This window comes from Tauraco erythrolophus, chromosome 6, assembly GCF_009769465.1.
Source record: "Tauraco erythrolophus isolate bTauEry1 chromosome 6, bTauEry1.pri, whole genome shotgun sequence".
Taxonomy (NCBI): Eukaryota; Metazoa; Chordata; class Aves; order Musophagiformes; family Musophagidae; genus Tauraco; species Tauraco erythrolophus.
Window position 1 is genome coordinate 16415432 of NC_141470.1, and position 21125 is coordinate 16436556.

General features: G+C 42.5%; 2 protein-coding genes across 4 annotated transcripts; both read right to left on the reverse strand.

The window, feature by feature from the left end:
• Window positions 1–720: 720 nt before the first annotated feature.
• LTO1 (LTO1 maturation factor of ABCE1) lies at window positions 721–6244 on the reverse strand. Of its 3 annotated transcripts, none has more exons than XM_086613462.1 (5): window positions 6141–6244; window positions 5450–5555; window positions 2840–2910; window positions 1726–1855; window positions 721–875 (listed from the first exon to the last, which is right to left on the reverse strand). In XM_086613462.1, the coding sequence occupies exons 1-5, from the start codon at window positions 6197–6199 to the stop codon at window positions 741–743; spliced, it is 501 nt and encodes a 166-aa protein (XP_086469588.1). In that variant the 5' UTR covers window positions 6200–6244; the 3' UTR covers window positions 721–740. The 3 variants fall into 3 exon arrangements, with proteins under 3 accessions (XP_086469588.1, XP_086469589.1, XP_086469590.1); XM_086613463.1 differs by having other exon boundaries at window positions 833–1389; window positions 1738–1855; XM_086613464.1 differs by lacking the exon at window positions 6141–6244 and adding an exon at window positions 5976–6127 and having other exon boundaries at window positions 833–1389; window positions 1738–1855.
• A 5889-nt stretch (window positions 6245–12133) lies between these two features.
• Window positions 12134–16420, reverse strand: FGF19 (fibroblast growth factor 19). Its single transcript, XM_086613952.1, has 3 exons — window positions 16189–16420; window positions 16001–16104; window positions 12134–12466 (listed from the first exon to the last, which is right to left on the reverse strand). The coding sequence occupies exons 1-3, from the start codon at window positions 16418–16420 to the stop codon at window positions 12134–12136; spliced, it is 669 nt and encodes a 222-aa protein (XP_086470078.1).
• Between the last annotated feature and the right edge of the window lie 4705 nt (window positions 16421–21125).

Consider the following 21125-nt stretch of genomic DNA (forward strand, 5'->3'; position numbering starts at 1 on the left):
GTAAAAAGATTATTTTGAAATAAATTGATACATGCGCACACAACTCCCCCCATACTGTCAGCAAATCTTCAGAGTAAAAAATCCAAAAATTTTAGCAGAATGCATGTCCTTCATATCCCAGATGAGAATAGAGTGTATGTTTTAAAAATTCAAGTTGCTTACCTTCCTGTATAATAAAAAAGCTGTACAAATAAAACAGAACTGAGGTCCACACGGCACAAAGCAGTGCTGTTGAAGGACACGGCCATATTAAAACACAACTTTCACCTGAGATACTTCACCCTGCGTGCAGCTTCTGACGCCCATGGTAGTCAAATCTGCCGTTAAGAAGCTACACTATGCCATATAGACTTAGCCAGACATGCACACCTCACAACTGATAAAAGGGCTTCTAAAATTCATTATATAACTGTATTGCAAATGGTACGCAAAGACATTCAGCAGCTTAACCTGAAGTATCTTTCAGATAAAACAACTGACTGTGTTTCTCTTCAACTAACACAACTGAATACATTTAGCTGATGGCATCCATTTTTTTGGAATGAGACTAAAATTTGCCATTTCAAGACTGGAAAATAAAAAGCTATTCCTTGATAAAAGGTACTAATAAATACAATAAATCAGTGTCACAACTCTTCTGGTAGTCACGTTTTTCTCACTCGTCACTTAAATTGCTAGCATTTTGCATTTTGGTTTGGGGGGCGGGGGGTGTGTTCGCCCCCCCCCCCCCCCATATTGGATCAGTCTGCAGAACTAGTGGAAAGTGCAAATTTCATGTTCTGAGCTGCAGTTATTTTATGAGCAGGTATATTGATCTTTCTCCTTCGCATTCTGACTTCATTTGTCATTCTTTTTTTTACCCACAAAAATGTTTCCTACTGCAAAGTCCGCAGGCAATCGATTATATTTTACTTCACCTACAATATCTAAACATTGTGTAAACTGAATGATCTGCATACACAGATTTTTAGATAACATATACCCTTTAAATAAGGAAACTTTGCAAATGCGTATGTTTTCCTTTCGAGGAATTAATCCATCAGTGCAAGGCTAGTGAGGAACTAAAGCAAATATTTCTGTTTAACAGGTTTACACACTAGTGTCTCAATAATCCTAAATAAAACCTGGAGATAGTAAACGTTAAATGACATATGAGAAGTACTATCGCAAGTTCAATGGTCTTCTCTCTCCGCTTTAATATTTAGCACCTCTTCACTATTTTGATTCTTTTTAAAACAAGAGTAGATTAACAGAACAGATAACTGGAAAAGTGTTTGTGTTTCTTCTTTGGTCATCCATGTTTATCTTCATCTCTTATATTCAAAATGTTAGTGAAGATCTTTCAGTACCAATTCTAAAATTGGACTGAATATTTAGCATTGAACAAACCTAAAAAAGAATACACAAAAGTGTTTCAAAGCGTCTGTTTTCCAAGAATGTTCAACAAAACTCCCAGTTCCTCCATTTCTCTTGTTCTGGTCCCCCTTGTAATTAATTGTCAAATAATATTTTCAATTTCCATTTAAAGAATATTTTTATTTTGCAGTTGGTATCAGTTGGGGAATTTTCAACTATTAAGTATTTTCACTTAATTAATTTCATTTCAAGTATTTTATTATGACTGCAAAAGAAGAACAATAATTGCTCTGCACAAATACTGTGTTTTAGAGCAAGTGTAAAGACTAAATATTTTCAGAAATTAATACCATTTGGTGCTAAAATAACAATCCTACAAACCTGTTTAAATTTTCCTCTGATTTTTTCCAGATCTTCTTGAAGCTTATCATAAGTGGCGTCTTCATATGGGAATTTCTGAATCATTCCTATTAATGAATCCAGAGCCCTTATCTTTTTGCTATCAAAAAAAAAAAAACAACAATCAAAAGAGAAAAAACAATGAGCCTACCACAGAAGTTTTTTCAATCTATCAACATGAAAATTACACTGATACTTACACACAGTAATTCAAAGTATTATTGAATTATAATTATTATATATTTACATATTATTACCCAGCCCTCCATCCTTCTTTAATTCAACTTCTCTCATTTATCTCACTGAGAGTGTGTATCTGATACACATTTAAGCCATAATGACAAATTAAGCTGTAGCACCTTAACTGACAAAGTTAAGGTTTCCCCTTTAACTTAACTGCCTGAAGTTGAGAAATATTCAAGAATCTTCAGAAATATTGATTAAAGGACTGAGAAAAAAAAAAAGCAATAAAAAAAGCTCACCAGAACACATAGAATCATAGAATGGTTAGGGTTGGAAGGGACCTCAAAGATCATCTAGTTCCAACCTCCCTGCCATGGGCAGGGAAACCCTCCACTACATATCCAAATGGTTGACAGTATGGTGCCAATGCTGTCAGATAAATTATTCAAAACCAGACGGAAAAAAAATATATGGAAAAAAGATGGAGCTTCTAGAGTTTCTCTGGACATTTTGCCCCAGTGCTTCGTTGCTTGCACTGGGAAGAACCTTCTTCTTCCGTCTCATTAGAATTTAACTTGTTTCAAACTATGAAAACTTGACTATTGTGCTTTTACTGTGCACCTCTGCAAGGAACACATCTCCACCTTATCTAGAACCTCCCTTTATGTGGTACAACTACATATCTCCCTTGTCTTCTTTCCTCCTGGCTGGAAAAACCTTATCCTCTTTTCAGTATCACATGATCCAGCACATGATACCACCCTAGGAAACCTCTGCTCACCTTTCTTCTATTTTTCAGGTGGTTTTTTTTTTGTATTGGGAAAAAGGCAAAACTGGACACCATAATTTGAAACAGTATTAAAGGAACAGGTCGGGGTTTTAAAAATTTTTTTAACCTTACCTGTTCTTTTCATCCGTGCATTTCTGGAGCAGACGCTGCCACGTCAGGGTAAACCCAAGGTAGCAGCCAATCTGTGAATTTATAAGAATGTCATGAGGAAAAAAAAACAAAACACGTAGTACAGGTAGTCAAACAAAAACAAAGCGCTATATTGTATCCCATTGCTCAGGAAACAAATCACTGGATATACAAATATGTTTCTTCTCCTGGAAAGTTCAGAAAATCAGGGTAGGATAAATGAGGGCCATCTGTGTTACACAGTACAAGAGTCAGAAAACTTCCTGTAAGAATCTGTTTAGCATCAGAGGACGAAATATTTAAAATGCAGCATAAAAAGCAGTTCTGCAAAACACTAGGCATGCTTTATATGCTTTCAACCCCCAAATGTATTTAAGTGTGGCAGTAGGGAGACAATTAGAAAACAATCTACTTAAGATGTTCTGGTAAGCATTCATTTTTGCAGCACTGTCAGTTTAAGCAGTCCATGTACAGCCCTACAAAAAGGGTACACCAGCTGGACTGAGGGAGCTACCAAGTCAACCAAAGAGGAAACCACATTTTTTTCTGAGTTAATAGACAAACAATTTTACCAGTCTAACTCAAGAGGACAGCATGGCATCAGAAAGAAGCACAAAGAGCTGACTAAGCTAGCCTTGCTGTCAGAACTTCTCATTGGAACTTCAGACACCAAATGAAATAGGAATATAGGTTAAGTTCTTCAATGCACCAACTGGGTAAGTCAGCTGGAGTCCTTTTCAAAAGTGCCTTAGCATTCACTGAGAAACAACACAGACACCTGAAACAAAAGTTAGCTGAATTTTGAGAAATTAAGTCCAAACTTACAGCCTAATCCCACTTCGGTCTGTGTGTGTGCATGTACAGACACCTGCCATTTAAGCTTACAAAACACTGTTGGGGGACTTGTAAGCTCCTGTGGCCTGCAAACCTCTTCAGAGTAGAGTGGGAGTGTCTGGTAGTTTCAGTCTTCTGTTACGCTCGTTAAGGTATAAGGCAGTGGTTCTATTTAAGGCCCAAACATGGGTTTAGGACTTAAGACCCCATCAAGTGCTCAAGCATATATGAAGTGAGGTTTCCAGTTACTTTCTTTGATAGAAATTTAATTTGCACACCACAAAACTCTCCCTGTACACTTTGCTGCAGACTTCTCAGCATAATTAGCATGCTCTACCACAGGGGTGCAGTGCCAATCTTCTGCTTGAGCCCAAGCAGATACTGTGTCTCAGCCTGGCTGAGGGATGCACCGAAACAGGTACGCTTTAATTACAAAGTCTTACTTTAATTCTCTATCAAGCAAGGCCAGTATCAGATCAGTATCATAATTTTGCCTAAGACACAAAATAGGCTGAGAGATCTAAGACTACTCAAGTCACTCTTTCTCTCATTTAATGTGACTCACTGTCTATAATCCTACTGTCCTCTGGAGCTTCCCCAATACAAGTAGGTTAGAGTGCTCTTCTCTATTATGGCTTGTCTAGGATCATTTTGTATAAAACTATCCAGCTTTGGATGCTGCTGTTTAACATTCTCATCTTGGAACTACATAGTTGTAGCGTAAGTAGGAAAATATTTAATCACTGTACATCTCTGTATCACGCCAAACGTAAACCAAAATGTTACAATAACCACCCTTTCACGATTCGACAGTTTATGTTTTTCACTTCAAAATGGATTAATACCATTGCTACTGTTCTTTCTGTAGATAATTAACTTTCAGTAACCTGAAAATATCAAAAGTGCAAATTGCCAAATTATCTAAGTCTTCAACAGACTGAATAAATTTAGATTTATAGTGCTGTACTTGAAACAAGGCCTGCCGTGAATCCTGTAGTGTAGGTTCCCAACAAAGCTGAAAAACCCCAGTTTGGGTCCAAAAACACTGTAACTACATTATACAGCATTGAACACACTCCATGTTATGACAAACTCGAGTTGGACATAGGAGGCAAGTTAAGGTGCCTCACCACCACTCTCCAGTCCTTTCTTTTCTAGGAAGGCTTATTGATTCAGGTATGCCATTGTGTGCATATGTGTGCCAAGACATCGAACTGACTCCGTGTACTCAACCGTGTGGGTTGAGAACAACAGTGTCTCAACCCACAAACTCTCCCAGTATTAGAAATAACAGAGAGTGCTGTTGCACAGCTGTTGACACATGCAGAATTGTTCCTTTATGTTTCTCTACCCGACGTGTCTCAACATTCTGTTTTTCCTTAATGCTGAGCCACAGGAGATAGTACAGGGGGCCCTTTAGGCACAATTTTGGGTTACAAAAATAAATGTATAGTCCATCATCATTTTTTTTTTTCCGAGTAAGCTTGTTTGAATTTATTTGTTTCTTCTTATCCTTGCTTTCAGAAAAAAAAAAAAACCAAAATCCCAAATAGCGAATAAGATCAGGAAACATAAACCCCTTTATTTAACTTTTCAAATCAAAATACCACCTTTAAACTAGTTTTACAGGTCCTCCCGGACACTTACAAAGCACTGTAACATAGCAGGCCTCAGACTACCAATATATTGGGCTTTGTCTAAGAGCTTCTGGGTTACAGTGATTTTCTAATGACAAAAACCATTGTGATTCCCATTTACCTCAGACCCAATCTTGGCACCATGGAGCGATCCATACCTCCTCCCCTCAACAACCCCAACATGACTGCCTTCAGCATACCCCTCCTGATATCCCTCACCATGAAACCTGTAAAGACAGAAATATAATTTTTTTATCCCCTATTTTCATTTCATACCAAAGTCCCACTGCAGACAAGCAATGCACAGAAACAAAAACATGCTCTACCACCTTTGAAATGCAACTATCCATATTCGGAAACATCACATAACATTGATTTAAACTAAGGTGCTCTTACACACACCGTGATCCTTTCAAACAAGTTTATAATAATTTGCCAACACCAACGTGCTCTGCAGTCCAGCTCAGTACCTTCACCAGAATAACACTGCTAACTACAAGCTCACGACTCCAGGTCAAGTTTCCACACGGTGGAAGAGCCGAGATCGAGAAGGTCGGTCGCTCAACGACAGCAAAGAGAAGAATTTCTCCCGCCCTTCTCCTTCCTCGCCCCTTCCCCGGGCTCATTACCTGCCCTTCGCCCCTCACATTTTCCTTCTCAGCTCCTACTGCCGACTGTGGAAGCTCAAGCCCAGGCCCGGGCCTCTCCCCTTAGGCCGACCGTTGCCCGCGGCGAGTGAGGAGTCCCGCTCCGGCCTCGCCTAGCCCCTCGAAGGCTCTGGGCGCCCGTCAAGGCTCCTCCACCAGCCCCACCTCTCCTCAGCCATCACGATCTCATCAAACATGTCCGAGCTTCCAGACGCCGCCGCCATCGCGCCGCCAAAGCCCGGCCGCTCAGCACGCCGGGAAAGGACGGCAAGCCGGAGGGGCCGCGGCCGGGGAGGTGCCAGCGCGCAGGCGCGTCACCCGCGCCCGCCCCGCCCCGCCCGTCGGTCGGCCGGGCCCTGAGCCGCGAGGGGGCGTGGCCTTCCGCTTGGCTCCGCCTCCGGGGCGGGAGCAGCGCGGGGGGAGGGCGGTGCGGTGCGCGCGCGAGGGGGCGCCCGCGCGCCGCCAACGACACGGGGGCGGGGCCGCGGCGGGGGCGGGGGCGGGGGCCGGTCCGCCTGTGGTACCCTCCGGCAGCGAGCCCGGGGGGCTGGCGTGGCTGGAGGGAAGTCGCAGTCCCCGGCCGGGAGTCGGGGCGTGAGCTGGAGGTGGCACGGGAGAAAAGCAGCGGTGACAGTCAAAGGGTCAGTTTTGATCTTTTTCCCACGAAACTATCGGGAGTTGTAGTACCGGGAAAAAAAAAAATATATATTGACAACGAATCCTTTTCTCTGAATTCTTGACCCTTCTTTCTGGATGGTCCAACGTGCTCAGCAGCCAGCGCGGCTGGTGGTTCGTGCACTTTGCAGTCGGGGTGCAAGGAGCAGGTTGTGGGAGGCTCGTTTCCAGCCCCACACATCCTGCGCCCTGATACAAGCAGGTATTACATTGACCTGAGACGTGCCTGATTTTCAAGTAGTGTATTTTTTAAGTATGTAGCCGAAATGTAAATATTTTTGATGTAAATACCCAAACCAAACATTAGTGTGCCATTCGAGTCTGCTGTGCTACGTTTATTCGTTAGTATAGATCGACGCTGGTGAAAGGACACATTTGTGCTTACTTACAAGCATATATTTTAGTGTTGTCTTCGACTGTTGTTTTCCGGATGCTTAATGAAAGTGCGGCTCTGGGCACACCAGAGTAGTCTGCCAATCCAAATACAGGCACAGGGGGTCTGTTATCCTCTGAAACAAACACAGGAGGGCAGAGGACTCAAAAAGACAGCTTTGCATTCCAGAGATGGGTCTGAAGAAAAGATAAAGCTCCATTAGAGTGAAAATAAACTCATGCTACTAAAGGTTTAGCTAACCAGATGCAGCAATCACAGTTTATTGAAAAGTTTCCATCGCAGCAGGCTATACTGATTATAAAGTGACTGTAGTCAGTCGGCCAGCTCGTTTTCTGTGTTAATTTAAAGTTTTGATGTCACTAGATCTCACATGAAATCACTGAAGGTTACCAGGTGTGAATACCTCCTGGCCCTACGGCCACACAATCACAAGCAAACACATATTGTTCACTGATGGCAGTGGAAATTTAAAGGGTCTTTGAAGGTTTCCTCTAAGCTAACAGCTACAATTTCAGTCTTGCTTTGGAAGTTAATGAAAAACGAATTCTTTGATCTTGGTAGATAGTGGGATTGATGAAAAATGCTGAAAATACAATAATGTCCTGGCGAGAACACTACAGATTTTGGGGGCATTCTTACATACCTTCAACTATCAGTCTCATCCAACGGGTTTCCTGACAAATTTGTGGTGTGCCTAGGCTGTCACAAATTCACACAAATTCAGAGTCCCAATAATGTCTTTTTTGCACTCCCATTCTCTTCCAAGAGAAACACTTCTCTGCTCTCATCACGTCTGAAGCTGCCTGAAAGGAGGGTTGGCTTCCATACTTTTTTGAGGAAAAAAAGTACATTTATTTAATTTATTGTGTCATTCTCCATTCATATACAAAGTATACTGCCAGACTATAAAAAGTGGTCCCAAATTTTCCATGAGCATAGTTTCAGCGCTTTGAGCAGAGGTAAAGTTGATATTATGACTCTTGAATGAAAGATTTATAGCTTTTTACACTTCCCTAAAGTGGAAATGGAGATGCCCAGTATCTCCTTTCCTACAGCCTTCCCACTACTCTGACAACTCGTATTTGCACATCATAGCTTCTAACTGAGACTTCACAAGGAGACATTTGACACCTGACCTTTAAAAACCTTTTAGGGCTGTAAAATGTACTACTGCAAATGAAAGCACTGCAATTGTCCTATGGTCTTTGAGAAACTATGATCAACCAGGGCATATATAGTGTCTGGTGGTGTTTACATTCCCACAGAACCAAAGGCGATGGTGTTTCGAGGTTTTGCACACCAAGTTCCTGACTGAATCAGGTGTCTGATGGTAGGGAAAGCATTTTCCAGTAATCCTTCCACCTCGACCTGAGATCTTGTCAGATTTTCTAAGCAAAACAGCCAGATCTGGTCAGACCTTGGATGGGAAACCTCCAAGGAAAACTGAAGTGCTCCAGGAAGCGGTGTGGGCAATTCAGCTCCTGGCATTCTTCCTGTTGTCTGAATAAATATTGAACCAAGCTCTAACCATGCTGTTGCAGTAAGAAACATTGGGCTGCTGGTGGAAGACGCAAATCCAAAGGTGTCAGCAAATAGGGTCACTGAAAAGCTCAAGATGTTCGTAAATATAATGTTGCTCGTCTTCGCACTCCTGAGCGATATTATTGAACAACTATGTTACATCTACTTAATAAGCCTCTCACTGGTTAAATTGAGCAATGCACCCTCTGAACTCTGTTATTTATTGTGTTTCCCATTGAAACTGTGAGGGTTTTTTAGCAAAAAAGTGGATTTTTGACAAAATTTTAGAAGTTCATATTTATTTTATTTTGGTGGGCGTTTTTTTGTTTGTTTGTTTTTTGCTTTTTGTTTTTTTTTTTTTACAAAGGGATTTTGAAAGGTATCTAATGTTCAAGGAAAATATAGTGTCTGATCAAAACTGGAAATGCAAAAGAGGAAAAATAAATGCCCCAAGCCTGAAAACTTTTGGAATAAAACACCTTGAAAACCAGGACTACATCTCCCAGTACATGAGGAGCGGGAACCCTCCAGATGTGTGGCACTGGCTCAGCACAAACGAGAACGGGAAACACCATGGGAAATGTTTGCCAACCAAGAAATCTGCAATTCCTGTGACTCACAGCATTTCCAAATGGAAATGTTCAGTCTCTTTTCCTGCCAGAAATTGACATCTTTTTCAGGCAAAATAACCAATTTTGTCCCTGGCTGCTCTGTTGAGGATGGCTCCCATTTTTAAAAGGGAGCAGCCTTCTGCCCACAAGATTTTTTGCATTTTGCAGGTGAATTTTGTGCAGCCAAATAAGAATGACAGAAACCACACCTGATAGCAGATTTTTCCATCTCTCAGGGAGATTCAAACCCAGCTGGGGATTTGCACTCCTCTTGTTATCCGGCACCTCAATGGCTGTGAGCAGTGCGAACAGCAGGTTTTAATGACATCAATGGATTATGAAAGGGATGTTCTATAGAATAGATGCAAATCCATGACTGATTTATGATGCCTACAGGCAGCACTCACCTCCCTAGATCTACAACTACCTGGAAGGAGGTTGTAGCAAGGTGGGTGTCGATCTCTTTTCCCAAGTAATAAGAGACAGGACAAGAGGAAACGGCCTCAAGTTCTGCCAAAGGAGGTTTAGATCAGGTATTAGAAAAAATTTAATCACCAAAAGGGTTGTCAGGCATTAGAACAGGCTGTCCAGGGAAGTGGTAGACTCACCTCCCCTGGAGGTATTTAAAAGACATGTAGATGTGGCACTTAGGGGCATGGTTTAGTGGTGGACTTGGTAGTGTTAGGTTTACGGTTGGACTCGATGATCTTAAAGGTCTTTTCCAACCTAAACAATTCTATGATTCTATGACTGAATGATGAGGAATGGGAGGAAAACGTCAGGACACAGACAACTTAAAGCTGAGCTTCACTCGTTTGTAGTATCAAGAGAACGACAACTTAGGACTAGATGGTGTGACCTTCACATATCCCAGGGTCAAAATTTAATGAGCTGTTTCCAAAACCTTTCCATAACAGAGGTACTTTTCTTAGACTTGCTGCTTCACGTGGAGCTCGTCAGTAACTGGCAGGAGACAGACTCGAATTCCAGCCTTGGCATTCACTGCCTAGCTTTGGGAAAACCCCTTTGTCTCTCCATGTCCTTGCTGGTTGTACCTCAACTAGGTCACCTTCACAAGGCACACCATCTGCACATGGCTGCTGCAGAGCCAGATGCCACCATTTGCTAAAGCTCCTTGAAGTCTCTAGACTAATGGAGTGACAGAAGAGTCAGCTAGATTTCTGTGTTGAAGATGATTCTTTCTTTTTTTATTGCAAATGTACACATTACACTACTGATAATGCATAGAAATTGAAAAAGCTATCTTTGGCTAAAATTTCATGATTACAAAACATCACAAAATTTGGTACAACTAAAAAACGCACCTTCAGGAGTATATAAATAGAATTTTGAGCATAAATAACAGTAACAAAATAAACAGATGTATGTATTCAATAAATTAATTATAAATATTGCATTGGCAATGAAGTGCTAGGTCAGAAGAACACCAGTATTTCCAGTAGAGCTTTTTTTGTATAGAAATCTCCATTATAAATGAACCTTTGGAAATGAGTAGAATCCCCGAACCCTTTTCTCAAATTGTTTTTCCTTTTCTTTTCTTTTTCTTTTTTCTCTTTTCTTTCTTTTCTTTTCTCTTTTCTTTCTTTTCTTTTCTTTTCTTTTCTTTTCTTTCTTTTCTTTTCTTTTCTTTTCTTTTCTTTTCTTTTCTTTTCTTTCTTTTCTTTTCTTTTCTTTTCTTTTCTTTTTTTCTTTTCTTTTCTTTTCTTTCTTTTCTTTTCTTTTCTTTTCTTTTCTTTTCTTTTCTTTTCTTTTCTTTTCTTTTCTTTTCTTTTCTTTTCTTTTCTTTTCTTTTCTTTTCTTTTCTTCTTTTTTTTCTTCGTTTTCACCTTGGTTATTCCTTTGTCAAATTGTTAGAATGGGAGAACAGAACTGAAGCCACCAGACATCTGCATTTTGGCCACAAGGTATTCATAATCCCTCCTGCAAGAAAAAAGGCGCAGCTGACCCAGTTCTGTGGCATTTCAGTCAGTAAACTGTCTCTCCACTGATTCCCACAGATGCAGAATCAAGCCTGGAAGGGACTTGAAAGAATTGCTGGTGGTTAAAGACTAAACACAAAAACCTATTTTGCAATCAATTTGACCTACACATAATCCATTTTCAGTCTTTCTCTCCGTTTCCTAATGATATGCATGCTTATATACAACAGAACCTTAACTTAAACACTAATTTGAATGGCTCATTCTACCTGATGAACATAAATGCTAGTTCTGTGCACTCTTCCAGCCACACACTGAATTCTTATTAATGTTAACAAGAACTCTCTCCTGAATGATGCTGATGCCACAGTGAACATAAATTATCCTATAAAAGAAATCAAAGATCCAGTTTTCCAAAGTATCCTTTAGCAATAAGGGAAGGAAGAGTTTTGTTCTCTTATTTCTTGAGGGAAGAAAAAGCACAATATACAAGCAGAATTGTTTTTTCAGTGTCATGCTTTCAATAGAAGTTTTCCCACAATGTTGTCAGCAGCTTTTCAAGAAACAGTGTTAGCTCTAGTTCACGTAGCCACATTTGCTAGGTTTTCCTTAATTGTGTTTTGTTCCAAACATTTGTCTTTAAGGCCTCTGAAGAGGAAAAGATTTTCTGCATTTGCTCTTATAAGCAGAAATAACAGGTGAACATATATGGTAATGAAGCTGATGTAGAAAAATTATAATTATTTTATCATCACCACAGTAATGGAGGAACTCTGATGAAGCTGCTAAGCTTTTCTTATTTAATCCTTCTTTTCCAAATAAAACTATGGATAGGCAATCCTTTAGACTATAGAATAGCCTCTGGGCACTCATTTCTTACAGGTACAACACACTGCAAGGAAAAGGCTGGCTCCATACTGAAATATACAAAAAGTTCGAAATATCACTACATGAAAAGCTAAAAAACCTGCAGTATTCTGCAATATTTCTTTTAAAAACATGTGTGTGTGATCAGAGTCATTTCTGAAAGCTGGGGCTCTTCACCGGCGACAGTTTGGAGGTGATGCCAAAGGGGTCCATGCTGTCCGTTTCGAGAGGCGAGGAGTACACCTCTGGTTCAAACGACTGGCTGTAATCACTGTATTCACCAAAGTCTGTTGACTCCACAGGCACAGTGTTGATCATAGGCAAGAAGTGAGATAGTGGAAGAAAATCCTTCCCTTTGAACTGTTGTCTTTGCTTGGCATTACTCAAAGACACCGATATTCCATATTTTTTTGATTTATATACATTGTAGCCGTCTGGACGAATCTCCTCTTCAAAGGAACAGTCCTCAGTGGAATACCTGAGCTGAACAGCAAGGAGTAACGAGAATTACAAACACGCCCACCAGACTCATTGTATTCAACCACAACATAAACCTTGGATGTGACCAGCCCCTCTTTGCTCTCAGTGGGGATGTCCCTCTGGCTTATAGAATCATAGAATCATAGAATGGTTTGGGTTGGAAGAGACTTCAAAGATCATCTAGTTCCAACCCCTCTGCCATGGGCAGGGACATCCTCCACTACACCAGGTTGCTCAAAGCCTCATCCAACCTGGCCTTGAACACTTCCAGGGATGGTGTATCCACAACTTCTCTAGGCAGCTTGTTCCAGTGCTTGTAATGGGTGTCCCAGTTTGGTGCACCTCACAGACCCCACTGCCAGATTCATGGTGGTGAGCTGCCTGCTGCCTCTCTGCCTGACTGCTGCAGGGGTGCAGGTGGGACCCATTGCTCTGATGACCACTCTTTCAGTGGTGGACCACAGCCACCAAGATGAAGTGCCCTAAAGCACCCTGATGTGGTCAGGTAGTTGGACTAGATGATAATTGTAGGACTCTTCCACCTGAAATATTTCTATTCTATTCTATTCTATTCCACTCTACTCTACTCGAGCTCCCCATGTTGTGTATAGTATGGATTTTGAGTTATAAGGCCACTACAAAAGACATAATTCAGAACTCCTGAGGTTAATGCACATCCATCACATTAAATAAGCTTTGAATCCTGGATGCATACTTCTCCACAGCTACCACGCTTACCCTTTTCTGAGCACAGGGAAAAAATATCTCAGATGACAGTGCTCATTTAGGTAAACTGTCTTCAACTGCTGACAGTACTTAACTGCAGTCATGAGCCCTAAACCAACAATCCTCAGGTATAAAACTCCAGCTCTATTAGAGATTTGTCTGTGTAAGGGCTTCAGGATCAGATCTGCAGAAAGGCACACAAACATGGCCAAACAGTAAGATTATACTTAAAAGCTAACTGCTGGGGTTTTTTTACTCAGCATTTACTGAAATTACCAAAGGCTGGTTAACACAGTGTTATTTTCTCATTACGCATCAGTTAAAACTGCCAAGTTTGTAACAGTGCTAGTTAAATTTTTATGTAGAAGAATGTATTTTCTTAGGTATGAGTTTGTAGAATTACATTTGTGATATACTGTACAGATAGTATGTTAGATTTTCTATCAGCAGGTCAGACCTTTCCAGATCCTTACACAAGCACTGTTTTTCTTATAACCCCAGTGTTATTTCAGGCTCAGCCACTACAGGTGATTGAACTCCCGGTCAATAAAATGCAATTGCTGATTATGTCTCAGTCTACAGTAATAGAAGTGCCCTTACATGAATGCTCTGCCTGTCTGAATAGAGAGCATATTTGATACTCTTCAGCCCTTTCTCAAACACCGTTAATAATATGGAGTACAATTAAGTGCATGCATTGAGGTGTCTTTTAAAAGCACTTTTAAAACTAATCAAGTAATGTTAAAAAAGGCATTTTCTCTCCTTTTCAAAGAAAATTATGCAACATTTATCCTTCTACACACATTGTATCTCAGCAAAATACGTGTATATGATACAAATTTATGGCTGAATTGTTAGCTCTCCTTATTTCTATGAGTGCTCAGCCTCACTAACAAGGATGTTGAAACAAAAATGCTTCTTGAGCAAGTGCACATTACAAATAACAGTTATTGATTGAGTCTCCCATGTCTCAACTATATCATTCCCTCTTTATTTCATTGGGATTGTCTCTAGTGTATTTTTTTAAACAAGTATCAAATGCACTTTAAGTATTTCCAGATTATTTTTTTCACAGGAGGAATTTATAATATGTCAGTATATTAAGCAGTTACATGATTTCCCTTGAACTACAGACCACAGTACACTGCACATTCAAAAAATCAACCCTAGTCATCAGTTTTCCAGTGTTAAAAAAGGGCATGTTTCAAGAGTGCAAGTGGTTGCCAGACACTGTATGTTCAGTCACCAGACACTGTATTTGCCCTTTCATTTTTTCACTCCTGAGAATAGCACTGATAAGACGCAGAATTGCCCACGGAGCTGCCTGCCTGGGCTGTTAGCAGAGAGGTGACACTAGATGTCTGCAACATATAGATGCAACGGCATGGCTACATGACATGGTATTTTCAGAAAAAAAACACAAACCCTGCAATTAATACTATACAGGAACAAGTGCGGTCTCGGTCAAGGCATATGCATATACCTTCAAAATGGTGTTATATGAAAGCTGTTTTAAATTCTGTGCCTGCCGAAGTCCAGCTGGCAGCTCTGATGGGAGCAGGATCCAGGCTCTGCTTTATTTTCATTGATCATTTTGCTTTGGATATACATTAAAACATTAAGCTAATAATTGACCTACCGTATCATCTGAACCTATGCACCTTATCGCAGCATTGATTGATTCTAGCGCAGAAAAGCAAGGAAATTCAGAAAGAAAGGCTTAATCCTGTGATATATATACATATTCAAAACCATCACTAAATCAATATCGCTCTTATTAAAGATACTGAGAGTTTTGAGAATGGGTCAAGTCTTTGCTTGATTGAAATCAGCAGAAATTTTGCCGGAATAATCAAAGCAGAATCAAGCTGTATCTTTACTATGACATAATAAAAAGCCATTGCTCTGTGAAACTCAGGTTCCTGGAAGGCAGTTTACACAGCCTGTATCTGAATCCTACCCTTCAAATTCTGGAGTTGGCAACTTATTCATGTGGCTTAAAAAGCAAGTTTATATCGCTGATAATGACTAGCTGATACACTGACATATGTAGGGAAAAAGCATGAGCTAACAAAGTGATGTAAGTGGGTCACTAAACTCCTCAACCTTTTGCAGTCCCACAGGTGTGCTGCTGTCACTAGTCAGAAGTGAGACTGGAGAAGAGTCCTTCTTCCCCTCGAAATCATGTTTCTGTTTGGTACAACCTCAAAGATGGTGTTTCTGGGACTTTTATGCCTGGCAGCCATCTGGCTGCATCTCCTTTCCAGAGGAGCAATCTTGTTTTTGTTTTGTTTTGGTTTGGTTTGGTTTGGGTTTTGTTTTGTTTTGGTTTGGTTTTTTTCAGAATTCCTGACCTGAACACTAACAAGTTATTCCAATTCTATGGTGTGACTTAATCTATTCCTGCAGCAGAAACGCAGCCACCCACCGATGAGGCTTTTTAAACACGTTTTTGCCCTGTATTGTATTTTCAGCGTATTTTGGCGGGGAACATGCAACACATACTTTGTATTCTAAATAATGCTCCTTGCTGAATTCTAATAATCCTCAGGGCCTTTCAGGCAGTAACAGTGACAAGAATCACCGATCCTATAGATCAAAAGGGGTTGGGGGGTGGGGAGGACCCGAAAGATTTGTTAACCCATTACCAACAGCAGCGATAAAAAAAAATAAAATAAAATAAACCAGCCTTTCGGTCTCGCCTGCTGTTTCAGCGCGGCGACCGCAATGGAAAGCTCCCTAGGGAACGGCGAGCCCGGGGCAGAGTCGCCGGGGAGCGGGGAGCGGGGGGCCGGGGGCGTCGCAGCTCACCTGCCCGTGCAGTCGCCCCGCCTCGTCCATGCAGAGGTAACGGGAGCTCCGGACGCCCTTGATGGCTACGGTGCGCACCGCCACGGCGCGGATCTCCAGCAAACCTGCGGGGACAGAGGAAAGAACGGCGTTAGCTCCGCGGCCCCGTCCCATCCCGTCCTGGTACCGCCGCCGCCGCCGGGACTCACTTTGAGGGCTCTGGCTACCGGCAGCGTCCACCCGGCCGTCGCCACCGATTCGTAGGAAGCAGCTGAAGAGCCCGTGCTTGCTGGCGGTGTAGAGGTGCCGCAGCCGGATCGGTTCCCCCCAGCCGTAATTAACGTGCGGACCGGCGTCGGGCAGCGGCAGCGCTACGGCGGCGGCGGCGGCGAGACCTAGCAGCGCCAGGGCGGCGGGGCGGGCGGCGGGGCGCGGCCCCATGCCCGCGGGAGGGGAGCGGAGAGGCGCGGAGGGGAGCGGAGCGGCGGCCGGGCGCTGGCTGCGCTGGCTGCGCCTCGGGGATGTAGCACGGGCGAAGTCAGCCCCCCGCCTTTTATAGCTCTCCGTTATCAGCCCAATCGATTCGGCTGCATCCAGCTCCAATATAGAGCCTATTTCATAGCGGGAATTGGTCGGATCGGTCACTCCCCCCGAAAATATTGATCGGGTGACATCATTTCGCAGGGGACATCCTGAAGTCGCTCCCTCCCCAGCCGCACCTCCGAGCTTTCCCCCCTTCGAGTCTCCGGCCGCACCTCCGAGCCTTCCCCCGCGGGCCCCGAGGGGCCGGGCCGGGCCAGGCCGGGCGGCACTGTCGTCGGTCCCGCAGCCCCTGCCCTGATGTGAGCGCCGGGAAGGGGACCGAGGGGTGGGCGTGTGTAAATTAAACCCCATCCAGCCGCTCTGCGGAGGTGAGGGAGTCAGCCCAGGGGGAAGGCTGCCCTCGCTCACCGCCGCAGCCCGGCTCCTGCCTCAGCCCTTGCCCATCCTTTATTTCTCTTTTCAGAAATATAAGAGCTGCGCCTTCGGGGAATGATGTTTAAACCTCGGTGATGGACACCAGCCCCGGGCAGAGCAGCATCCTGCCCCGCTACCGAAGCCGCTGCAGCTCCTCGGCCCCGCCGCACAGCCCCTGCTCAGGGCCCGCAAGCTCCGGTCACCTCCCAGGGCAGGGGCCGCGCCGCCGCGGCGGGAGCGCGGGGTGAGCAGTGCCGTCGTTCCCTGTCACCGGCAGCGGCGGGGCACAGCCTTCCACGCTGCGCCGAGACGGGGCGGCCCAGTACGGCCCGCTACGGCCCTCTACGGCCCGGTACGGCGCCTCTGGGCGGGCCGGCGCTGCTCCCGGTGTTTCTTGCTGCCCGGCCATCCCCGACTGTGTCACTAGATGGAGCCTGGTACCTGGGATGCGGGAGCTGCTGCCTGGGGGGTCTCTCCGGCTCCTCTTCTTCCCCATTTGTACAAAGAGATTGGGAGGTGAGGGGAAAAAGTGTGTGTAGTAAAACTGCACTGCCTCCAGCCAGCGACCCGATCTAAGCATCAAACAGATTTTTTTTCTGGTCTGTGTGTGGACTTTTTCTCTGGGAGCTCACTCAAAGAGGACACCAGGAGAGATGGAAAGAAACCGACACACACATTTGGTTTGTTCTGTGCTTTTTGCATCTCAGGGGCACTTTAGGGGGTTGCTGCTGACTTTTCTGCTGTCCATCCAAACTGAGCATTAAAGCAATTTTCTCAGATCTCAAGAGAGAAATGGATAATTTCATGAAGACAAAAATCCTTCCCCCACAGGACACATCAAATAACAATAAAGCAGAACATAACCCCATGTCCCCAGCAACTTCTGTGAAAGAACAAAGTTCCCATCAGCTTCAAATACTGTTTTTGCATTTTGCAACCTGTTTACTTGAACCGTTTTGTCTGTACACTTGCATTTTCATTTTGCAAAACTTGCACGAATAACTTTTCTATGTGAGCAAGCTCAGCTCAGTGAGGCTGGGCGCATAGACGAGTTCATACAAGCATATAGTCTTGCAGGATGGCGGCCTGCATTTGTATAAATGCTTACACTTATTATGATGTGTAGCTTACGGTGCTGAAGTTAATCACATCAATCAAACAGTGTTTGAATGATCAGGATCTTGCATCACAAGCTCCCTGGAGCAAGGGATTGTATGTCACCAACCATTTCAAAAGCAACCACTGATTTTGAAAGCTTCAGGATTTTTTTTGGTTGTCAGATTGAGATATCCAAAAAGGAGCCCAGTTTTCTCTGCATAGCTGATGAATAATTAATAAAAATCTGGACCACTTCACTTTCAGATGTCACCTGCTGCATCCTCCAAGTAGTGGGCTGATTTGAGAAATTCTGGCCTTTCAAACATCACAGAAGTTCACAATATTAGAAACCCAGTAAATAATACTAAGGCATCCAAGACCCTCAATTTTTTTCCTCTACAGAATTCTGTAATGTTATTGCATGACTGCTACAAAGGCAGTTCACTGCCCTGCAACCCTGGGCCCCACAACAGTTGTGCATGTAACTCACCCTGGCTACATATGCATTCTTCAAGGTATCAAGCACACACCACGCACACAGAGGTTATGGTCTGAAATGAATGTGAAAAGCTTTTTTAGTTCATTTTGTTGTGCATCTCAGTGAAGAGGAGCTATTTTGGGATGACTATTTCTGCTATACTATAGTGTTAATAATATTCGCCATTGTAAGTATACCTTTCCTTCATCAAGAGGTCAAACTTCTTTCAAGTGGTAGAGAATTGATGCTTGGAATTTGTTTATTCATTTTGACAGCATTATTATTTCCTTGTGAAGATCAAAATTGAGGCAGAAAGGGCAAATCATTTGCACCTAATTATAGTTCAAGTCAGTGACAAAGTTGGCTATAAGCAAGAATTTCCTAACAATTGATGGAGAGCTTTTAAAAATTATTTTCATTGTTACTGTTGCTGATGTTATGTGGACTGATGTTTAAAGGTTCATATCCAATCAAATTTAAATTAAGCACTTAATTTTTTTTGAATGGCCTCTCTTGCTATAGGAAGCTTTCAATCTAAATCATTTGTCCACGTCCCTCTGTAGTTGGTGACAGAGGTAAGTGCCTCCAGGTACTTATCTGGGCCGGATAGTACCAACCCTATCTCAAAACAGCCTTTTAAGAGCTATGGGTTAAATAATCTCTGCAAGTGCCTATTCCTTTATTGGCTCTGGAAAAAAAGCCTAGATGATAACCTAGATTAAGTACCTTATTTTTAGCTAGAGCTAGACGAGCTAACAAATCTCACTGTTTTCAAAATACAATAGCTGCAACATGTATTTTCATGTCAGTTCCTCTCTATGTCACTGAACTTTATAATTTATTGACATCTTTTTACCAAAGTTCAATAGAAAGATGCATGTCTTTATATGTTTCTACAAATGTATCGCAGAAAAAATTATTTGCAGAACGAATGTACTATAGGGTGAATCACCCCATCACTTCCAGTGCTGGACCTACTCCTTGTAAAACAGAGGAAACCTGGTAGTGTAGGACTTTATGCTTTTATAGGGATGGGGAAAAAAAACAGGAGAAAAGTCTTGTAGAATAAAAATACCTCCTGATCAAATAGTACACAACTGCAAAAGCACTTTCACCTGTTGCAATGAATCATTTATTTCCACTGCACTTTTCAATGTCCGTGTGTAATCTCTGCAGAACAAGAACTTCAATTTTCTGTAACACTAAAGCTGAACTGAATGTATTTTAGAAGAACGTAACTATCTATACTTAAAAGTCAAACATCCAGAGATCCTGGAACATGCCAAAAGGTAACAGAGGGCTTGTGACTAACTAGGCATTAACATAATTGGAACCAACGGAAAGGAAACCAAGGACTGTGACAAACAATGACCAGAAACAAGGCATGAAGCCACCCATGCGTAGAAGGTGGTCAGTCATAGCAGTCTACCTTGTGGTGGAGATCAAAGGAAAAAATTACATAGGTGAGTCACTCAAGTCTGATTGAGAGTCAAAATGTGATGAACTAGATGTGTTTAGAACGAAGAGACATCTGCTTAACAGCAGAATAACTTCAGAACATCTACAGAACATCATGGTGAAAACCTTGGATATGTAAATCATTGCAGAAAGAGGAAAATAGTAAAGAAACTTTAAAGACTTTTTACTTCCTTTGAGGTATCTTTGGGATTTCCCACAGATTTAGGAGTAAGCATGACATGAATGTGATTCAATATTACTTCTGAGAAGATATTTGTAAGTCTTTTCCCCTTTTCTCTGAAGTTGGAAGTGGAAGAATTAAAGAGGCTGTAATTAAGAGGGAAGTAAGGAGCTAGAGATGTCAGTGCTAATTCCTTTGGTTTCTGATTTCTACTGTAGTTCCTGCATGTCATCCCAGAAGTGACAGCAAAAAAGAAAGTCTTTTTTTTTCCCCCATGGCAGAGGGCCAGCAGAACAGTCCAGTCCTTTCTCTCACTTCCAGTAGAGATGAGTATGTCAGGCAAATTGAGGGAAAGCAGAAGTGAAGACATAGTACGCTGTGATATGTGGTTATTTGAGCACGGGTTTGTTCTATAAAGGGCCTTATCGGCACAGCACAAGCTAAAAAACCTGCCTAAGAAGGAGAGGTTACTCCACCATATGTCAAGGACTGCTCTGCTTCCCAGCTGCTTCTGCAATCCAAGAGGCATAAAGGTGACAATATTTCTCTCTGGGCTGTGAATGAGCGCAGAATTGAGATTCCACAGCTCCCGCTGCGTGCGCCCACTGACAGGATGTCATACGATGGGACAAGCATTCACGGAGGCTCTCCCCAGATAATAATACAGTATAATAGTCCCCAGTGAATTAGTAGGATCCAAATGCATCAGATACTTAAAGATTTTTCAAATGGTAGCTTCCGGAGGGGTTTCTTTTCCAAAACGTTTCTGCTAAAGAAGGTCAATGCGCTGGAGAGATCGTTGCTACTGTAGTAGTTGCATGTGTTATCACTAGTTCTCTCCAATGAACACAGCCAGACAATTAATTTCAAATATCTCTCACCATTCTGTTATCTAATGCTTTCTTAACTATTGCTATCAGTCAATGCCTTCCTGAGAGCATACTTAGCCTGGAATTGACTTAAAGCTTTCACGG